General features: G+C 41.2%; 1 protein-coding gene across 2 annotated transcripts in view; it reads left to right on the plus strand.

Moving 5' to 3' along the window:
* The window catches only part of RNF214 (ring finger protein 214), a 34,661-nt gene that overhangs the window by 9,478 nt on the left and 5,119 nt on the right, over positions 1–20,064 (plus strand). For both annotated transcript variants that reach the window (XM_030220869.1, XM_030220868.1), the window contains exons 4-12: positions 2,753–2,812; positions 6,968–7,108; positions 7,571–7,710; positions 8,143–8,211; positions 9,658–9,754; positions 10,438–10,526; positions 18,130–18,220; positions 18,420–18,518; positions 18,659–19,014. In XM_030220869.1, coding sequence (XP_030076729.1) covers positions 2,753–2,812; positions 6,968–7,108; positions 7,571–7,710; positions 8,143–8,211; positions 9,658–9,754; positions 10,438–10,526; positions 18,130–18,220; positions 18,420–18,518; positions 18,659–19,014 — 1,142 coding nt within the window. The remainder of the gene's footprint in view (positions 1–2,752; positions 2,813–6,967; positions 7,109–7,570; positions 7,711–8,142; positions 8,212–9,657; positions 9,755–10,437; positions 10,527–18,129; positions 18,221–18,419; positions 18,519–18,658; positions 19,015–20,064) is intronic.

Genomic DNA, 20,064 nt, shown 5'->3' on the forward strand with positions numbered 1-20,064 from the left:
TTGCTATTTCAACATACTGCAGTGTTGGAGGACCCTATTCTGCCTTTGCAAAATCAAGATTTGGATGTTTCAAGCAAATGGACATCCACTTCAGCCTTTTGAGATCTCCATATGCTTGGAAATTTAGCGCCTTAATGTTTGTTTCAGGAGACCAGATTTCCCTGATGCAGTTTAAATGGAAGCATGACTCATGTCGACATGTCTTCCTGATTTTCTGTTATGCAGATAAATGCTTTTGTATTATCTATTTGAATTGAAATGAAAAGAAAGCAAGAAATAAAAAATTAGAAAAGACCCAATGAAGAATGATGGTGTACAGTGATCCCTTGTAAGTGGAGAGAGTCAATTTGAATGAAATAGCTAGAAAAATGTATTTTATTTTTACAGCAGTACAAAGTTTAAAGCTGTTAAATAATTGCAAAGTACTTGTGGATGTGCTGGAATCCTTAATGAATATGCATGAGAGAGATTTGCATGCCTACTGTTTCCATTGCTTGTAAAGTTCCCTCAAACATATTAAGGGAGTCTTTTACTAAAGCTTAGCTCGAGTTATCTGCAGCAGGGCCCATAGGAATAAAATGGGCCCTGCTGAGATAACTCAAGCTAAGCTTTAGTAAAAGACCCCCTAAGGATATCCTGAAGACTTGAACCATTGTTGGCCCTCAAGGACCTGGACTGAATACCACTGGTCTAAAGTCATCAAGGCATTCCAGGCAAATATGTAAAGCTGTATAAGACTTCTACTAGCCTATCAGAGTATTCAGGATAACTGATTGATTGTGATATCTCCTCCTGATGACCTCTCACTTTTTTGTGAGTTATTCATGATGTAATAAGGTTTTTAACTCGCAAAAAAAAGGTGTGTTAAAGTGAGTGCTAAAATTAATGCATCTCCATGTAAATCCCTTTTAATAAAAGATATAATATATTACTCCTTATTGTAGAGAGGAATGTTAATACCCTGATGGTTAATGACTAAAATTTCACGCTTGGGTCAGAGTAGAGTAAAATTAACTCGTATTTCTTGGATTAGTGTTAGGGTCTTTTGCATTCAGGGTGGATCATCTGACCTGGGAATCCAAAGATTCAGGAATCGAAGTCAGAGAAACTCTGTCTTCGGGGGTCCATACCCACCAACCCCTCCCCCCCTACACACAGTTAGTGGATTAGCGAATGGGTGGTGGTAGATAGATTGGAGGATAGGATAGTGAATTGTTGGAGGTAGTTAAGGGGTTAGAGTGTGGATTAGTAGACTGATGGGGATATATTATGTTGGGAGAAGAGTCCCAGGCTGGACCAGAGTACCTGTAGTTTAAGTCATTGGTTAATGACTTCCACCACTAACCACCGAAGTTAGTAACTCCCTATCTTTTCTATTGTTTTTATTGTTTTAGGATCACCTAATCTAAAAAGAAGCACTAAAAGTAGCACATATTCTTATTCATGATGTATTACTGCACAGTAAATTTAAAAAATGTGTGCTAAGTTGAGCACACAGTTCTTCCTCTCATTTTAATTTAATATGAATATTTAAATGCTAAATATTTATATTAAATGCTAAATATTTATATTCTGCTTTACCAGAAAGTTCAAAGTGGATTCCATTGATAACTATAACAACACAAACAAAAACTAATACAACATTTACACAAATTTCCCAAAATAAGTTAACCAATTTAAATAAACCCAAAAGTACATATATCAAGAAATACAACTAGGTGAGTAAATACTACTACTATTACTTATCATTTCTAAAGCGCTAAGAGACAGTCCCTGCTCGACAGAGCTTACAATCTAATTAGGACAGACAAACAGGACAAATAAGAGAGAAGGGAATATTAAAGTGAGGATGATAAAATAAGGGTTCTGAACAAGTGAATAAGGGTTAGGAGTTAAAAGCAGCATCAAAAAGGTGGGCTTTTAGCTTAGATTTGAAGACGGCCAGAGATGGAGCTTGACGGACCGACTCAGGAAGTCTATGCCAGGCATATGGTGCAGCAAGATAAAAGGAACGGAGTCTGGAGTTAGCAGTGGAGGAGAAGGGTGCAGATAAGAGAGATTTACCCAGTGAACGGAGTTCCCGGGAAGGAATGTAGGGAGAGATGAGAGTGGAGAGGTACTGAGAAGCTGCAGAGTGAATGCACTTATAGGTCAATAAGAGGAGTTTGAACTGTATGCAGAAACGGATAGGAAGCCAGTGAAGTGACTTGAGAGGGCTAATATGAGCATAACGACACTGGAGGAATATTAGTCGTGCAGCAGAATTTTGAACAGATTGAAGAGGAGAGAGATGGCTAAGTGGCAGACCTGTGAGAAGCAAGTTGCAATAGTCTAAGCGAGAGGTGATAAGAGTGTGGATGAGGGTTCAGGTAGTGTGCTCAGAAAGGAAAGGGCGAATTTTGGTGATATTATACAGAAAGAAACGACAGGTTTTAGCAGTGTGCTGAATATGTGCAGAGAAGGAGAGGGAGGAGTCGAAGATGAAACAGCCTCTGCTTTTTTTCTTTCAGTATTGTAATTATTTCCAGATGATTTTGCAGGTCAGGTTCCCTTAAAACTAAATGTCCCAGTAGGCTTTGCACCAGGGTGTTATCAGTTTCTCTTTGGCTTGTAGAGTTCTTTCCATTGTCAAACAGCCCAAATTCAGGAAAAGAGCTTGTTCCCTTACATTCTGATTTTTCTCAAGTCTCTGAAAGGTCCCGGTGTTTGCTGCCTCTTTCCATAAGTGTAATGTATTCTCTTTTGCCCACAGACTGACTTTGAAACCAGGCACATTGAAGTTAACACTGAGAAGGACAGTGAGAAGAACTTGGTAAGTAAAAGTCCCAGGGGGCATAGCAAGTGTTACTTTCATGTACATTGTAATCGTCATCAGTTCTAGCAGGGTTTGGTGGATTTGCTCCCGAGGTCCACAGTGCTACTCCATCACTGGCAGACTCGGGGTCAGGATTGACTGACTAGGCATGGACTCTATACTTGAGGTAGTTTCTGCAGAGCTGGAGGCAGAGGCAGGTTGCACTGTGTGAGTTAATGTTTTCTCAGATCCTTGCATTGTGTGTCATGCCTTGAGATCATCTTTACCATTGCTGTTTGTGCATTTATAAGCAGCGCCTGAGATCATCTTTTTCTTTTTTGTCCAAGTATTTTTTATTATTTCTGAAAAAGGTAAATAATAGTAACAACAACACTGAAAAAAGGAAAAAGGGCATATAAGCAAAGTTCACTGCAAGTTGTATATTAGTGCAAAGTACAGTAGACAAAGAAGTGGCTGGCCCCAACAGTAAGGCAGTGGTAGAAATGGAACTGGTAGACGCAAAAACAATCTGACAAAGCATGGCATGCAATAAAAAGTTTTATTTAAGACCTGTAAGACCTGATGTGACTATGTTTTGGCTTTCACGTGCATCGGGGTACAAAAGTCCAACATTAAAAATGTATTAATTAAAATGAATATACATGTATAAATTAAAATTGTAACACATACAGGAACACATTTGATAACAGCTTATGAATAGTCATATTTTTAAAAAACACAATTTACTAACAATCATATTTTGGAAAGAATATATCATGAAAAAAAAACACTGCATTCAAAACACTTCAAAAAAAAGTGTTTAATAAATAAAATTATATGTATGGATCTGTTTTAACTATAACTTTCAAAAACAGTACCCTCAGCCTTATTTTTTGATTGCTTCGCTTCTCAGCATTACAATTGTTCCATCATGGCTGTACCAATACTGCAAAGCTTTAGAATTATGTCATCATTCTCTTCTTTATTTAAAGAAAGAATTCTGTTGTGTCATCTGTAGAATCAGTTAACATTTAACACATTTTTAATAAAACTTTCATTTTAATATTCAGTAACCCAGCATCGGGACCACCCAACATTAGAGTAAAATCTTTCAGAAACCAACATTAATTTTTCAACTGCAAAAGTCTTTAGATCTCAAAAAATTCTCTATTTAGTAACCAACATAAAAAGAAGACTAAAAATGTTTTAGAGAGGTTTCGAAGAGCTGAGCATACATAAAGGGCTGTTGACATTATAAACTATTAATGATTATGTCATCTTTCTCTCCAGTAGCTACAGAATGAATCCAGCCACATGTGAAAATCACTGGATCATTGAACACTACCAATTACTGAAGCTAAAGTCTTTATGCAGTTGAATTAGTGTCTGATCAGGTGATTTTCACATGTTGCAGGATTCATCCTGTAGCTGTTAGAGCTAATTTGATTTAATTTATAGATTGTTCACTTGTCTTTAGATTGTTCTCTTGTCTTTTAGATTGTAAGCTCTTTGAGCAGGGACTGTCCTTCTATGTTTAAATTGTACAGCGCTGCATAACCCTAGTAGCGCTTTAGAAATGCTAGTTAGTAGTAGTAGTAGTAATTTAACGTGTACATTTATAGGCTGCTTAGGGGCCCTTTTACTAAGCTGCAGTAAAAGGGGCCCTGCGCTATCGACGGTCGCCAATTTTGCTGCATGCCAGGGCAAGACTTCCCTCGGCTGAACCCATGCTGACTCTGGCCCATGAAAACATGTTTGTCTACGTGTTCTGTAATTTTATTCTTTATAATAGTTTCCAGTATTTTGCCCGGCACCAATGTCAGGCTTACCGGTCTATAATTTCCCAGATCACTCCTAGAACTCTTTTTAAGATTTAACATTTTTTATTGATGATGAATTAAACAAGACATTTCAAAGAACACACAATTGAAAGCTCAGAGTTACATTTGTTCACCTCTCATATTAACTAGTACAAACCATCATCAAGTTCCCCCCCCCCGTTTCCTCTCCCTCCCCCATCCTACTTCCTCCGCTCCATTCTATAACTGGTACATTGAGCTTTCCTCCCCCTCCCCCATTCCGCAGGAAGCATTACTCTCTTCTCTTTTCCACTTGCACCAGTTATCATCAGAATGTTAACTTTTGGTCCCCAAACCTCTCCCCCCTTCTTTTTCCCTCCCCTACCTCTTCAACTCTGTACCATCCGAATGCGCAGAGCACCCCAGTCGCCCCAGGCCACGCGGCCCCGTCCCCCCTAAGCTCCCCCCTTCCTTCATGTCCTCTGGTCCTCTCCCCTTCCTCCAGAAAACGAATTCAACACCAGGCTGCGGGCCCTAGAATTCTTTTTAAAAATCGGTGTCACATTGTCCACCCTCCAATCTTCAGGTATTATGGACGATTTTAACGACAGGTTACATATTACTAACAGCAGATCATCAATTTCATGCTTGAGTTCTTTGAGTACCCTTGGATGTATGCAATCTGGTCCAGGTGATTTACTACTCTTTAATTTGTCAATATGGCTCAGTACATCTTCTAGGTTCACCGAGATTTCTTTCAGTTCCTCTGCATCATCACCCTTGAAAACTATTTCCGGTACAGACAGATCTCTCACATCTTCTTCCGTAAAGACAGAAGCAAAGAATTCATTCGGTTTCTCTGCTATGGCCTTGTCCTCCTTGAGCACCCCTTTTGCTCCTTCATGATCTAACGGTCCCATAGATTCCCTCGTAGGGTTTTTGCTTCTGATGTACCTGAAAAGCTGTTATTGTGAGTTTTAACCCCTGTGACAAGTTTCTCTTCATATTCTCTTTTAGCCGTCTTTGTTAATGCTTTGCATCTGACTTGCCAGTGCTTATGTTGCTTTTTATTTTTCTTCATTTGGGTCCTTTTTCCATTCTTTGAAGCACAATCTTGGCTGTAATGGTCTCTTTTACTTCACCTTTTAATCATGCTGGTTGACATTTTCTCTTCTTTTCACCTTTGCAAATAAGTGGAATGCATCTGGACTGGGCTTCCAAGATGGCATTTTTGAATAATGTCCATGCCTGATTTAGTGTCCTAACCTTTGCAGCCAATCCTTTTAGTTTTGTTTTAACCATTTTCCTCATTTTATTATAGCGCCCTTTCGAAAATTAAATGCAGCTACAGTAGATTTCCTTTGCGGGTTCATGCGGGGTTCATTATTATTATTATTATTAGCATTTGTATAGCGCTACCAGACGCACGCAGCGCTGAACACCTGATACAAAGAGACAGTCCCTGCTCAAAAGAGCTTACAATCTAAATAATCCCAGATTGTAGCTAAATCTTGATCATGTTATGATCACTTTCCCAGGGGACCCAATACCATTAACTCTCACACTATGCCATGCATGCCACCAATGACCAGATGCAAAATGGCTCACCTTCTTGTCAGTTCCTGGACCAGCTGCTCCAAGAAACAGTCGTTTATTGCATCTAGAAATTTTATCTCCCTGGCAGTCCCTGATGTAACATTTATCCAATCAATATCGGGGTAATTGAAATCACCCATGATTATAACGTTGCCCAATTTGCCAGCTTTCCTAATCTCTGTAAACATTTCTTCATCAGTCTGTTCGTTCTGTCCCGGCGGACGATAGTACAGCCCTACAAGAATACTCCTTCCCTTCACACATGGAATTTCTATCCATTATGATTCCACACTACTATCTGTGTCATGTGGAATGTTTATTTTATATATATGACTCAATTCCGTCTTTAACATATAGCGCAACCCCCCTCCCCAATTTGATCCTATCGTGATACAATTTGTACCCTTTTAACACAGTGTCCCATTGATTGTCCTCTTTCCAGCAAGTCTCTGAGATGCCTATTATATTTACCTCATCATTTAGTGATATATATTCTAATCTCCCATCTTATTTTTTAAGCTTCTAGCATGTGTATACAGGCACTTCAAAATGTGTTTTTTCCTTTGATCTACAAGCTGCTTAGAAGCTGAAGTGGATAAAGTGCATCCTTTATCCTGCTCTCTCATTAAGCACACCTGACTTACTTTCAGCATTGTTGAAACCTCTCTACTGGGATTCCCTAACTCCTGTTTCAATAGTATCCTTCAAGAGCTGTTTCTTCAACTTGTTATATTAAGTGCTCGGGAAAGCTTCACTCTAACTCCTTTGGACCCTGCAGGAGAAGATGATGTCAGAGAGGACAAAACTTAAGGAGAGTTATCAAGAAGTGCTGGATAAGCAGAGACAGGTGGAAAACCAGCTTCAGGTGCAACTCCGGCAGCTTCAGCAGAGGCAAGAGGAAGAGAGAAAGAATCATCAGGTACAAGGAGAATGAGCATTCTTAGGTATAGCCAGGGGACCAGGTGAGTATTTGTTGATGGTTTGCTGTGGTGTTATGTTTTGTTGGTATATGGACATGTATGGTATACATAGCCAGATATAGAGTAATGCATAGCTCCAGTGTGCCATCACATTTATACAGCGTGCCTTTCCCTGAGAGCTTACAGTCACAGTATGGTAACTGAAGGTTTGCATAGTGAACCTTAGGTCTTCCACTCCAGAGGCTGAACTATCAATCACTAGATTTAACTAAAATCTATAAAATGGAAATAAAGTTATTGTTTAAAGGAAAGATATTTCTGGGATGGTAGGGATGTCTTTGGAGAGTTTAGTTCTAGAAAATATTTGCTAGTGTGGAATGATATGGCAGGCTGAGCTCTGGAATCAGGCCCTTGGGTAATGTGTTTCTCAGTAACACTCGGCCTTGCCGGCCTCTCCTCAGGAGATCCTGAAAGCGATCCAGGACGTGACAGTTAAACGGGAAGAAACCAAGAAAAGAATGGAGAAGGAGAAGCGGGAATTCACCCAGAAGGAGCAGGAGTTGAAGGCAGAGATCGAGACACTTCAGGAGAAAGGCACAAGGTGTTCTGCTAGGGGAAGGCAAACATTTAGTAGCAGGTTAAATGCTAAGCAAGTGGAAGTAGCATTTGAAGGAGCTGCAGCTTGCTCTTGTCTTCAAAGGTGCTACCATATGTTGGTTCAATATCTGTGGGAAAAATGGAAATTAGTAGAAGTCATACTGAAGTGAGCTGGATGGGAAGGAGTAAGGGGAAGAATTAATAACGAGAAAAACATCTACATGTGCACTGACTCTGATCCCTAACCACTGGGTGCACTGAGTTCCCTAGTAGTAACACTTGGAAATATCGGAACTGTTTAAAACTCATCACGTTCATCCTTTCTGTCGCGTTCTCTTTCATGCTTTCTGTCTCATATCCTGTTCTCTTGTTTTCACACCATGTCCTTGCTATGTTTGTCTCTTTCATATCTCCGCCATTGGTCTTTTTGTTCCAGGTTACAGATGGAACAGGAGCAAAAAGAGAATAAAATAGTCTGTCTGACTGCAGAACAGTCTGAAGAAAAGTAAGCCTGTCTGGTTGTACGATACTGCACTTCCCCCGCCCCTAATCTTCTCTGGTTTCATCTCTTTTTTTTTTTTTTTCTTTTTTTTTAAATAAATGAAAATTGTGTTAACATTTTGAAGAGATGAAAATGAAGTATATATTTTGATGTGGACAAATACAAAGTGTTGCACATTCAGAAGAATCATCCAAATCATAGTTACCTGATGCTACGGTCCACTTAGCACCCAAGAAAAAGATCTAGGTGTCATTGTAAACAATATGCTGAACTCTTCTGCCCAGTGTGTGGCGGTGGCCAAAAAAGCAAATGGGATGCTAGTAATTATTAGGAAAGGGATGTTAAATAAGACCGAGAATAATATAATGCCTTTGTTTCACTCCATGGTGCAACTTCACCTTGAGTACTGCGCTCAATTGTGGTCACTGTATCTCAAAAAAGATATAGTGGAATTAGAAAAGGTTCAAAGAGGAGCGACCAAAATGATAGAGGGGATGAAACTGCACCCATATGAGGAAAGGCTAAAAAGGATAGGGCTCTTCAGCTTGGGAAAGAGACAGCTGAGGGAGGATATGGTTGAAGTCTATAAAATCCTGAGTGGTGTAGAACGAGTAAAAATGAATCAATTTTTCACTCTTTCAAAAAGTACGAAGACCAAGGGACACTCAATGAAATTATGTGGATATACTCTTAAAACAAATATTTTTTCACTCAACAAATAGTTTAGTTCTGGAACTTGTTGCCAGAGGATGTGATAACAGTGATGAGCGTATCTGGGTTTAAAAAAAGATTTGGATCCGTTCCTGGAGGAAAAATCCATAGTCTGCTATTGAGATAGACATGGGGGAAGGCACTGCTTACCCTGGGATTGGTAGCATGGAATGTTGCTACTATTTGGGTTTCTGCCAGGTATATTTGGCCACTGTTGGAAGCAGGATACTGGGCTAGATGGACCATTGGTCTGACCCAATTTATTCTTATATTCTGGGGGGGGGGGGTTAATTTTATATTTTTTTTTTTTGGGGGGGGGTAAAATTTATAAAACATTTTTTACAATTCACCAAGTAATTCATATGTAAAGGATAAGGAGACTAATAAAATGAAAAATTCTATATAGAAAGAAAATTCTCCTCAAATCCATAATAATGGGGAAGTATCAAATGAATAAGGAGTTATAAGAAGCAGTATTAATAAAGGTAACTAAGAAATCCTGCATAGCTAAAGGCACAGACAAATATTGCAGTGGAGAATTATGGGGCAATACCAGTGATCCTGGCCATTCTTCAAACTGACAAGAATCTGATAATTAAGAAGGTATAAAGAATACATATTTATGAGATTGATATTTTATTACTTGCAGAGGAATTTTAAGAAGAAAAGTGAGAATTTAAGTTTTGATGATGATGCTCATATGGTGCTTTACAGTCATGGGCTTCTTTACTTTTCCAGAGAGGTCTGGGAGCAAGAACTGGCAGAGCTGAAGAAGCAGCACAGTGAGATTAACCAGAGTGTTCTGAAGGAGACAGAGCGGGCTCTGAAAGCCGAGGTGAGGAGGTGGGGATAGTGGTACATTGCAAAACTGTAGCTGGGATTTTTTTGCTTAGTTACTGAACAGGGATTGGAATATCTGTGACTAAGGGCTCCTTTTACTAAGTACCGCCAGGCTACTGCAGTAGCCCGGCTGTACTTCCCACCCCTACCGCACCGTCATTTCTGACGCTACAAAGATTTATTTATTTTTGTAGCGCCAGACTGTACCCAGCGGTAATCGGACAATGCGTGCTGTCCGGTTACCGCCGTTTTAGCATGGGAGCCCTTACCGCCACCTCAATGGGTGGAGGTAAGGGCCCCCCCCCCCCCCCCCCCCCCGAAATGGCTGCACGGCAAGTGCTTACTTGCCACCCAGCCAGTTCCTGCAGGAAAGCGAGACCTTCCCTTTTACCAGCTGCAGTAAAAGGAGGCCTCAATACCAGTCCCCCTTTGCCTCAGCTTGGTAAAAGGGCCCCTAAATTCAGTAAACGGCGCCAAAAAAAAGTGCTTAGCACTGTTCTATAAATGGTGCTCAAAGTTAGGCGCCGTTTATAGAATTGTGCTTATCGCTGGGAACTGCAACTACCTTTAGGCGCAAACATCTACACCAATGAACCTTGGTGTAAATCCCTTTGCCTAAAGTAGGCATGGAACCCCTTTATAACAGTGTGCATAAATTGTGTGCTGTGTGGTTGGCAGATGCTGTCACTGGAGATTCGGAGGGATCTGCTGGTACTGAGACTAGAAGAAGCAGAGAATGAAGCTGTTATGCGCCTGGTCTGCCTCAGGTGACTGCCTACACAGTATAATATAGTCTTGGGGACTGAGGTATGAAAGCCTCCATGGTTGACTGGTGAGGACATTTGTTTTATATCATAGTCTTGCTGGAGTCGCTCCTGCCCCCGCCGGCTCCACAGTCAAAATGGCTGCTGCAATGTCCCACAGCAGCCATTTTGAAATTGGGACTGTTCCTGCTCTGAAGAGGCCACTAGATCAGTGTGTCCTCTAAGGTATGGTCTGGTGTGTGCAAATTTTTTTTCATGTGAGCGACAAGTTTTAATAACCAACAATTTTTGAGCACCAGTATTAGCAATACATTTCTGTATATAGCGCAAAAAGCATTTTTTGAGCAACCATGTAAAATCCATGAGTGATACTCCTAAAATGTATGAGCAATCACTCTTGTGCTCCACTTACAGGGAACACTGCACTGGACCACCAGGGCTTCAAAGATAATCCCAGGGAAGGCGGCACGGAGTTGTCATGGTGGCAGGGAGTTTTGGTGCATTGTCAGCTGAAATCGAAACTTGGTTGGCCTCTAGTCCCTTTATCACCTCTCCTATTTGCTATACTGATAGAGCCGATAACACAGCTTATCTGGGATAGCTATGATAGCAAAGGAGTACAACTTGGACAGGGCTCCTATAAAATCTCATTATTTGCAGACAAAGCTTTTCTAACTATGTCCCAATCTCATACTTCTTTCCTGATATTATTATGGGAGTTAGAGTGGTATGGCAAGGTGTCAGGATTAAAAATGAATTGATAAAAGATGGAGACATTAAGTGTTACCTTTCTGAACAAAGAGCTTAGGATACTCAAGGAGAATTTTCCCTTTCATTGGGTCTCAGGGTCCCTAAAATAGCTGGGAGTTCGAATACCTGCCAAATTAGAAGAGCTTTTCAAAGGTAATTATGTGTTTCTCTCGGGAAAGTTAACAGAGGACTTAGAAAAGTGGGGTACAAGTGAATATTCATGGCAGAGTAGGATTTTTGCCATTAAAATTAATCTGCTTCCTAGGCTACTCTACCTGTTTCAGACACTACTCATAATAGCCCCTACTTCAATCTTTCAAAGGCTCCAGAAAGAGATTTATAAGTTTATTTGGAAAGGGAAGCAGTCCTGTATAGCTAGATCTATTTTGACAAAACACAAAAAGGATGGGGACTAGAGGAGTAGGTAGCAGAAGAGAGGGTCTAGGGCTACACAAGGACCTTCAAGAGTGGGACAATCAAAAATCCTTTAATGAATCGTCATGACATGGGCTGTGTTTCGGCATGCGTACGCCTGCATCAGGAGTCTAACAAAAGACAATTACAAGAACATATCAATATAATATAATCAAAATACTGTACATAAGCTGGTGCTGACATAGAAAGTAAACATACAAAACAAACAAAAATATATATATAATAACATGATGTGAAATGGTATTGTGAGGCAGCTTAGATACAATAGATGTGGGATTGGAGGGATGAACTTCTACCTAAGAAATATCTCTTTAAAGTAATGCTGTCTAGGACAGTAGTTGTTAAAACATTTTAGTCTGTAGGGAGCTTTATAAGGGATTAATTATTGCTAAACCCATATACTAGGCATATTTTACAACCGGGGAGCGTAGGAAAAACAAGAAGGAAAAGGGTTTAGATCATTGCTCTTTCTAATACATATAGAGCTCCAACATGGGAAAGAAAAAGAGATGAGATATGTTTAGATTGGAGGGCGGTAAGGCTGGACACAGTATTTCTCCTAGGGAGGAGGCAATTAAGATTTTCGCAGTGCAAAAGGAATATTGGCTATCCCCCAAAGAGTTCTATGTCTATCTTAGGATACGCCACTGTTTACAGCATTCAGATTGGAATGAAAGACGGGAGAAGGGTCCTACAAAATGGGAACATCTGTGGTTAACTTATGATGTGGTTAGATTTCCCAGTTCTGTATTATGTTTCAAAAACTAGGGTTTACTAAATTGGCCTCTATGAAGGAGAGGGAAATTTATGTAGTGGAATGGGAGACAATTATAGAAGGAGCAAATTGGTTTTTCATTGCAGCCAGTGTGATGGAATCTAATTCAAAGGTATTATTGAGATAATATATGACTCCAGAGAGACTACATAGAATTCAGCTGACTCACCCGGTGGATTGCTGGAGAGGGCAAGGGACTTCATGTCATATGCACTGGGATTGCGCCGTGATTAGTTCTTTGGGAACAGGTTATTGGGGAATGGTGTAAAATATTAGGAGGGGTCCCACAGGTGCATTCTTTGGGATTCTTACTTATAGGGATAGAGATAGTAAAATGTATGACAAGCAGAAATTATTCTGTTATTTAGGAGCAAGGGGAAGATTGTGTTCTAAGGGTCTTTGGAGCAGTGGTGTAGAAGACTTTGGAAGATCTTTCTCTTAGAACTCTTGACTGCTGCAAGACATCATAAGAAGGATAAGGTTTTGGAACAAAGGGCCCAGCTAAATCATTATTTGCAAATAGAAAATGAAGAGGGCAGGGAGGAGGGGGCAATGGGGAGTGCAACTTAAGCAGGATGTTAGTTTAGCACAAAAACACATTTCAGTCATTATCTGTATTCTTTTGGAAGTTAGTATGCACTGTTTTGATAGTTTGAAACTTAACAAAAAGAAAAAGAAAATCATCATTTTGGAATTTCTTTGAGTTAACAAGGTTAGCTGCTAAGAGTAAGGAGTCTGTGAGGTGAGGTAAGTAGATCATGGGCAGAAGCAATGCTACTGTTTTATAAGTGGCCTAAAAGGTGTTTCCTTATTGTCCTGTCTTGACCGGTCCAGAACCTGTGGGTTATATCCATCACTACTACTACTTATCATTTCTAAAGTGCTACTAGACGTACGTAGCGCTGTACACTGGAACATGAAGAGACAGTCCCTGCTTGACAGAGCTTACAATCTAATTAGGACAGACAAATAGGACAAACAAAGAGATAAGGGAATATTAACGTGAGGATGATAAAATAAGGGTTCTGAACACGTGAATAAGGGTTAGGAGTTAAAAGCAGCATCAAAAAGGTGGGCTTTTAGCTTAGATTTGAAGACGGCCAGAGATGGAGCTTGACGGACCAACTCAGGAAGTCTATTTCAGGCATATGGTGCAGCAAGAAAAAGGAACGGAGTCTGGAGTTAGCAGTGGAGGAGAAGGGTGCAGATAAGAGAGATTTACCCAGTGAACGGAGTTCCCGGCAAGGAATGTAGGGAGAGATGAGAGTGGAGAGGTACTGAGGAGCTGCACAGTGAATGCACTTATAGGTCAATAAGAGGAGTTTGAACTGTATGCGGAAACAGATAGGAAGCCAGTGAAGTGACTTGAGGAGAGGGCTAATATGAGCATAATGACACTGGCGGAATATTAGTCGTGCAGCAGAATTTTGAATAGATTGAAGAGGAGAGAGATGGCTAAGTGGCAGACCTGTGAGAAGCAAGTTGCAGTAGTCTAAGCGAGAGGCGATAAGAGTGTGGATGAGGGTTCTGGTAATGTGCTTAGAAAGGAAAGGGTGAATTTTGGTGATATTATAGAGAAAGAAACAACAGGTTTTAGCAGTGTGCTGAATATGTGCAGAGAAGGAGAGGGAGGAGTCGAAGATGACCCCAAGGTTACGAGCTGATGAGACAGGAAGGATGAGAGTGTTATCCACAGAAATAGAGAATGGGGGAGGAGGAGAGGTTGGTTTAGGGGGAAAGATAAGAAGCTCAGTCTTGGTCATGTTTAGTTTCAGATGGTGCTGAGACATCCAGGCAGCAATGTCAGAAAGGCAGGCTTATACTTTGGCCTGGATTTCGGCTGAGATTTCTGGTGTGGAGAGGTAGATCTGGGAGTCATCAGCGTAAAGATGATACTGAAAACCATGGGATGAGATCAGAGTACCAAGGGAAGAAGTATAGATGGAGAAAAGAAGAGGTCCCAGGACAGATCCCTGAGGTACACCAATTGACAGTGGGATAGAAGTAGAGGAGGATCCACTAGAGTATACACTAAAGGTACGCTAGAAGAGATAAGAAGAAAACCAGGAAAGAACAGAGCCCTGAAATCCAAGTGAGCACAGCGCATCAAGGAGTAGGCTGTGATCAACAGTGTTAAAAGCAGCAGATAGATCGAGAAGGATGAGGATAGAATAGAGACCTTTGGATCTGGCCAGGAACAGATCATTGGAGACTTCAGCAAGCACTGTTTCGGTTGAATGAAGGGGGTGAAAGCCAGATTGAAGTGGATCAAGAATAGCTTGAGATGAAAGAAAGTCAAGACAATGGCGGTGAACAGCACGTTCAAGTATCTTGGATAGGAAAGGGAGGAGGGAGATGGAGCGATAGTTGGAAGGACAGGTAGAGTCCAATGAAGGGTTTTTAAGGAGTGGTGTTATATCCATCACCCAGCAGATAGAGACAGAGGCCAGAGACCTGTATCTTCTTGGCTAGTTGAAGAACTGGGATGCAGTTGAGCAGGGAAGAGCCCCTTTAGTGGGCTTTTTCTCCAATAAATGCCCCCTCCCTTTTTATGATTCAACAATTTGTATTGATGATATTGAAAACAACATACATAACAGTCTACTACTACTACTACTACTATTTAGCATTTCTATAGCGCTACAAGGCATACGCAGCGCTGTACAAACATAGAAGAAAGACAGTCCCTGCTCAAAGAGCTTACAATCTAATAGACAAAAAATAAATAAAGTAAGCAAATCAAATCAATTAATGTGAACGGGAAGGAAGAGAGGAGGGGGTAGGTGGAGGCGAGTGGTTACAAGTGGTTACGAGTCAAAAGCAATGTCAAAGAGGTGGGTTTTCAGTCTAGATTTAAAGGTGGCCAAGGATGGGGCAAGACGTAGGGGCTCAGGAAGTTTATTCCAGGCGTAGGGTGCAGCGAGACAGAAGGCGCGAAGTCTGGAGTTGGCAGTAGTGGAGAAGGGAACAGATAAGAAGGATTTATCCATGGAGCGGAGTGCACGGGAAGGGGTGTAGGGAAGGGGTGTAGGGAAATTCAGCATACAGCTGTATGACTCATAATTAACAAAGCAAAGCTAAGTAATCTATCAATTTCACCATCAACATTTATCCCTTCCCCCCTCCACTCCCAACTTCCCAAACTCCTCACCCATCCAATTATATAAGTGCTCATTGGAGTTGTATAAAAATAATAGTGTCCAACATCAACTGTCCTCTAAATAGAGGACCGCAAAAGCAAACTGTTCAAGAATGCGTCGTCTTACCTATTAGGGGGACACCTGAATGTTCCTTCCCCTACCTGAGCCTTCCCTTCCTCCCAATTACTAAAGTCCAATTCAATAATAGAGGAAGCTCTACGTCAACAAGCATAAAATTAAGAGCAAAAAATGGGTACCCCTACTCCCCTGCCCCCAAGCACGTGCCCCATCTCCCTCCCTAGACCTGCACTCCTCCTTAGCCCAGGGCCAGCTCCAATTACCAACAACCCAGCAGATCTCTCCCCCCAACCTCCCCTTCCTAACCCAAACCCTCTCCCATCTAAACCATCCCAAATAGCTTAGATTCAATCCAGAAGCCTCTGGGGATGATAAGGCATGAACCCTCCATCTATTGCCCCCTCCCTTTTTATTCCAGTTCTCTTTCCTTTCTCTGTACGTTTTTAAAAAAGAGCAAGAAATTTAAAAAGAGAAGGATCTTTGTTCCTTTGGTAGGGCTTCTGATTTGAGCTTCTAACAGTAAGCTGGCCGGCTCTCTTTGTGAGGTCGGTGGTGGGTTTTCTCCTAAATTGATCGGTCTTGGGAGAGCTTGGGCAGACCATTTGGGTTACTGAAATTGGGAGAGAGAGCCGATTCTAAACGACTGCATTAGGCCACGCATTAGGTTAGATTTCAATTGTGGCTACTAGTGCACTCAAGGGCATTCACAGATATTAAGCAACATGGAAGATATGTTAGAGGATGCCAAGTGCCACTTCCATTTCAGTGGCCAGCAGGTTGCTGCGTTTGTGTAGAAATCTTTCGTGCAGGAGTTTCATTCAGAACATTTCTATTCATCCTTCCCAAGGTTATCTTTCTTCATGTAAATCAAGTTCTCGTACTTCCTTCTTTCCCCAAGGTTGAATGCGGAGAGTAGTTTAGAATGCTGCATGTATTTGATGTTCTTAAGTATCAGTGAATTTCAGAGTTTGGACAGGTTGTTCATTCTGTTTGGAGGTGCAAGAAAGGGCAAAGTGGCTTCTGAGGCTACTGTTGCCTGATGGCTAAAAAGATGATTTCTTCAGCCTATATTCTGAAGGGGAAACAGTCTCCTCAAAGTTTGAGAGCACATACCATCAGAGGGATGACAGCTTCTTGGGCAGAATCTCATGTGGTGGCACAGGTCAATGTTTTTGCAAGGCACTATAGGTTTGATGTGGGGACGTGAGCAGAGGCTGTGTTTGTAGCCAAAGTTATTTGGGCAGGCATATCAGAGTCCCTCCCTTAAGCATTGCTTTGCTACATCCCACATCTCAGGTCAGGATGATAAGGAAGGAAAATTTATGTCTTACCTGTTAAGTTTCTTTCCTTTAATCCTACCAGATCCAGAGGCCCTCCTAACTTTTATGTTAGTACTGTTACAGTTCTGTACTACTTGTTCTGCTATTTGCATTGCATGTTTAAGATGAAAGGGTTCTTATAATTTTTATATTCATCTTTCTGTGAAGTGTTAACTATTCGTAGGTTGTTATATTCATTCTGCAACCTAGATGAAAGAGAAACACCTAGATGCTCATTTTCAAAGCACATAGATTTACAAAGTTCCATAGTAACATATGTAACTTAGTAAGTCTATGTGCTTTGAAAATGAGTCTCCTAGTCTCCATTATTTTGTAATTCAAAATACTGAGGAGCTAAGTCTGAACGGTGTCCTTATTATAATAGGGCAGGACTCACAGCTCTTTGGTGTCTGTCCAGTGGTGTACTGAGGGTGGGGCGGTGGGGGCAGTCCGCCCCGGGTGCACACTACTGGAGGGGTACAGAAAGCAGCTGTGGGCTCCACTGTTCCCCCTGCCCCAGAACAGGTTACTTCCTGTTCCAGGGCAGAGGGCAGGGAATCAGAGGAACCGACAGACGCGCAGCTGCTCCCAGCAGTTAAGAATGTGCCCGGGGGGTGTGTGCCAGCGCAGCAGCGATCCGCCCCAGGTGGCAGCCAAAGATCACCGCTGTCTCCATTTCCATCTGCTGGTTGAAAGGCATAGTCCACAGGTTCTTGACTGGTCTGGTAGGACTAAAGGAAAGAAAATTCACAGGTAAGGCATAATAGTACTCATTTTCAAAGCCATAAACTCTCAAAGATGTATTTTCAAAGCACTTAGACTTACAAAGTTACATAGTAACTATGGAACTTTGTAAGTCTAAGTGCTTTGAAAATGAGCCCCATAGTAGCCTGTGTAACTTTGTAAGTCTATGTGGTTTTAAAATGAGCTGTAATGTTTTCTTGTTTAGGCAGAATTTGAATCTAGCAAGAGAAGAAGCACTATGCACATGTTCAGGGTGGTTATCTCAGATGCTTGGTGGTCTGTCCCCCCCCCCCCCCCGCATTCCTCTCACTCCATCTTTCTTCTGTCAAATGCTTGTCACCATCATCCCTTCTCTTATTGAGCAGGTCAGCACCTTTGACTCTGGATGCCATCCAAAATAAGCAGGAATGGGAGATGAGGCTGAATGACATACAAGAAAAGAAAGAGGACCTCTGTGTAAGTTTTCAGTGTAAAACAAGTTCCTAACACTACAGAAGTGTCAAATATATCCAGCACTGTCAATTGAAGGGACAATCTCTATGCACAGATTCGCTCAGCAAGTCTTTCTCACACACACATACCTGCCCCCTTGAAAGAATTTTGCCGTGTGTGCCTTTGATAAGTCTGATAACGTTTTTGTCCTTTGCTTGCCTAGGCTCAATTTAATGATCAAATTCAGCTGGTGAAGAATGGAACCAAGCTTAGCAACCTTACACAGATCTCCTCTCCCACACTGCCACCTGCTCCTGCAGAGGTGCGTATGTGGGCTCTTTCTTTACTTTGATTTTCTTATGGAGTATACATTTCTTAAGTGGGCAGTCTAGTGATTTTTTTTTTCACATTTACTTTTATAGTTAATTTCTCTCCTTGTCTTTCTTATTTTGTTCTTTTCAGATGGATTTGAGATTTCCAGCCCTTCAGCAGAATCCGTTTCTTCCTCCCCAGCTTCCATTTGCCCTGGGACCTGTCATTACAGCCTTGCCTCCTGCTGACTCTATACCGCTGCCCTTCTGCCTTGGTTCTTCTACAGGGTCTATGCCTGGCCAGCCTTCACCTTCCCTCTCTGGCTCCCAAGGGCGGAGCAGTCCAGGATTGGCACCTAAGGTGTTTCAACCCCACACAAAATCTGTCTCAGTTCCCCCAGGACTGGGGGGAAATAGGGTGCCAGCTGCAGTTAGCCAGACACGGCCTGCTGCTCAACTGAGCAAAATCCTGGAGAAACTACTGGCAAGATTTCCACAGTGTAACAGGTGATTATCCCTCACACCATCTCAGTAAATGTGCCTTTCTAATTTGCTTTGCTTCCTTCTTACTGAAATGGTTATTGTGGCTAGGAATTTAGATCCTGTGGCCTCAGACCTGTTCCATAGGTGAAAGTAGTAGCTGAGGTGCTCAATGTAATTTAGGCTGGCTTTTGTAATTTCTGGAACTAGAGATGTAAGTCTCCAGATATTCTGAATTGAAGGGAAAATCCAAGGGAGAAAAGGGAACAAATATATTATTTCTGAATGTTATGTTCCCATAATTGTACTTAAGTAGCAATATCATTAATGGTGTACACATAGATTTATTAAATATTTTTGCTTGAACAATTATGAAATCTGCTGCATAAAGTTTTATTTATATCACAGTGTTAGAAAACTGAACACAGAAAATGCACATATGTAAAATTCTTCATAAGCTAGAAAATATATTGCCATAACTTAAATATATGGAGAGCTGATTAAAGCTGTTACATAAGTACATAAGTATTGCCATACTGGGACAGACCGAAGGTCACAAGTACCTGGCAAGATCCCAAAACATTACAATACATTTCTGTATAATTAAAAATTCAACTTCAGTTTCCTATTGAAATTTGAAAATAGCACCATGGAACTAAAGACCTAGAATTTCATCATTTGTTTACCATGTTCACAACCATCTGGAAAATTAATTTTCTGACCCTCTTGTTTACTAAGCTGCCGTGCGGCTTAGTAAACATGGTGGTGGGGGGTAAGTTACTCATTGTGTAATTCTTATTTGTACAATTCATGTTATTGTCTTTTCCCTGATTGGTTCAGGGTTCTGTGTTTGCTAGCCTGTCTCCTGCTTCAAGTTTCCAGCAAGACTCAAGCCCCAGTATTCAAACCTTTTCTGTACTTGGCTTCTGGACAATATTTCTTCTCAGTCCAGGCCTCAGAATATACCAGCCCATCAGGTTTTCATGATACTCATAATGAATATGCATAAGATTTGTGTGCACACAAATTTGTAAAATGTCATGCATATTCATTGTGAATATCCTGAAAATCTGACTG

This window comes from Microcaecilia unicolor, chromosome 12, assembly GCF_901765095.1.
Source record: "Microcaecilia unicolor chromosome 12, aMicUni1.1, whole genome shotgun sequence".
NCBI classification, from domain to species: domain Eukaryota; kingdom Metazoa; phylum Chordata; class Amphibia; order Gymnophiona; family Siphonopidae; genus Microcaecilia; species Microcaecilia unicolor.